Genomic DNA, 1530 nt, shown 5'->3' on the forward strand with positions numbered 1-1530 from the left:
GCCCTAGATAGGATATTTTGCCATTGAATAAACATATATGAAGATAAAATTATATTTAGACCTTTGTCTCTGCTGAAAATTTTTTGTAATACATTCTGATTCAGAATTATGGCTGGCCTTTTCAGTGTATTCTAAAGCATCTACCACATTGCACAATCGGTAGGGATTCGACAAATGCTTTGTAATAAGGTGGGGCTTTGATTCCAATTTTTAAGAAAGAAAGGGGAAAGTGACCTAAATGGTTAATGATATATTAATATGGTTGAATGAATTGATGTAGGTGGCCTTATAGGGGTACATTCTTCAAGATACACAGCATTGTCGAATGGAAAAAGCAAAAAGTGCAGCGTTGTCTCATATATGTAGAGAATATCCTAGAATGGGATGTACAAGAAACCATGCTGGTTACATATAGGATGAGAAGGAAATTTGCGTTCTATTATGTGCACTTTTAAATTCTTTGAATTTTCGTTATGTATTACAGTTCTACAAATCATTTTTTGCAATTCCAAAACTCAAAACCCTGAAAAATGTGAAGATTTTTAGTAAATTTGGCATTAAAACATGATGTGAATGGACATGGGACTATTTATAGTCTGTATACCACTTAATGTTCAAACTTTATTTTGCAGAAATAGTAATGTGTTTGGATTATGGAGAGTGTCTGGACTGTGGTACCTGATGAGGGTGTTATGTAATATATGCATTGTATTTGCTTTCTAAAATCCAAAAATTTTCAAGTTTCGAAATGCATTGTCCTAAAGATTTGGGTAAGAGACTAGACCTATAATTAACTAAAGAGGAGAAACAAAAAACTAAAACTAGTTTACCAAAACAAAACAAGGAAGGGAGCATTACAATGGAAATATAATGTATGGTGAACAGTTTATACATAAATTTGTATAAATTAGTATAAATACTGGGTATGTTATTAAATACTGATAGCACTGTTTGCCTTCCCTTTACTAGGAAGAAAAAACAGATAGTGAGAAGGCGGAGGAAAACATACAGACAGAGGAACCATCAAGTGAGGAAAGTGATCTAGGTGAGGAGATGGTAGTTAGTTTGTATTTGATTATAATATGATCTTGTGTTGATTTTTATTAGAGTAACTAAATCAGCTCTGTCTAATATAAAATGTGAGCTACATATGAAACTTAGGATTTTCTAGTAGCTACGTTTTTAAAAAGTAAAACGAAACAGATGAAATAAGTTTACATATACATTTTTTTAAGCCAGTGATAGATATTTTAGTTAAAATATTGATATACATGTAATCAATATAATAAAATTGTTAATGAGTTATTTTCCTTTTTTTCATAGAAAGGCTTCAAAATCCAGAGTGAATTTTACACATATAGCATTCCTCAATTCAAATGTTATATTTTCATTGGAAATAATTCAGACTTCATAACATTTTATTTGAAAAAGTTGGATCATATACCCAAGTTGTTCTGAACATAATTTGAAAGTTTTCCAATTACTGAATTGAGTACCAAAAAATTATTTTTCTTTAGTTCTTACATCGAT

General features: G+C 30.4%; 1 protein-coding gene across 1 annotated transcript in view; it reads left to right on the top strand.

The window, feature by feature from the left end:
• Positions 1 to 1530, top strand: part of ST13 (suppression of tumorigenicity 13 (colon carcinoma) (Hsp70 interacting protein)) — a 33632-nt gene that overhangs the window by 7063 nt on the left and 25039 nt on the right. Inside the window, exon 3 of the mRNA XM_012637975.1 lies at positions 970 to 1045. Coding sequence (XP_012493429.1) covers positions 970 to 1045 — 76 coding nt within the window. The remainder of the gene's footprint in view (positions 1 to 969; positions 1046 to 1530) is intronic.

Source organism: Propithecus coquereli, unplaced genomic scaffold (assembly GCF_000956105.1).
Source record: "Propithecus coquereli isolate 6110/MARCELLA unplaced genomic scaffold, Pcoq_1.0 Scaffold126, whole genome shotgun sequence".
NCBI lineage: Eukaryota > Metazoa > Chordata > Mammalia > Primates > Indriidae > Propithecus > Propithecus coquereli.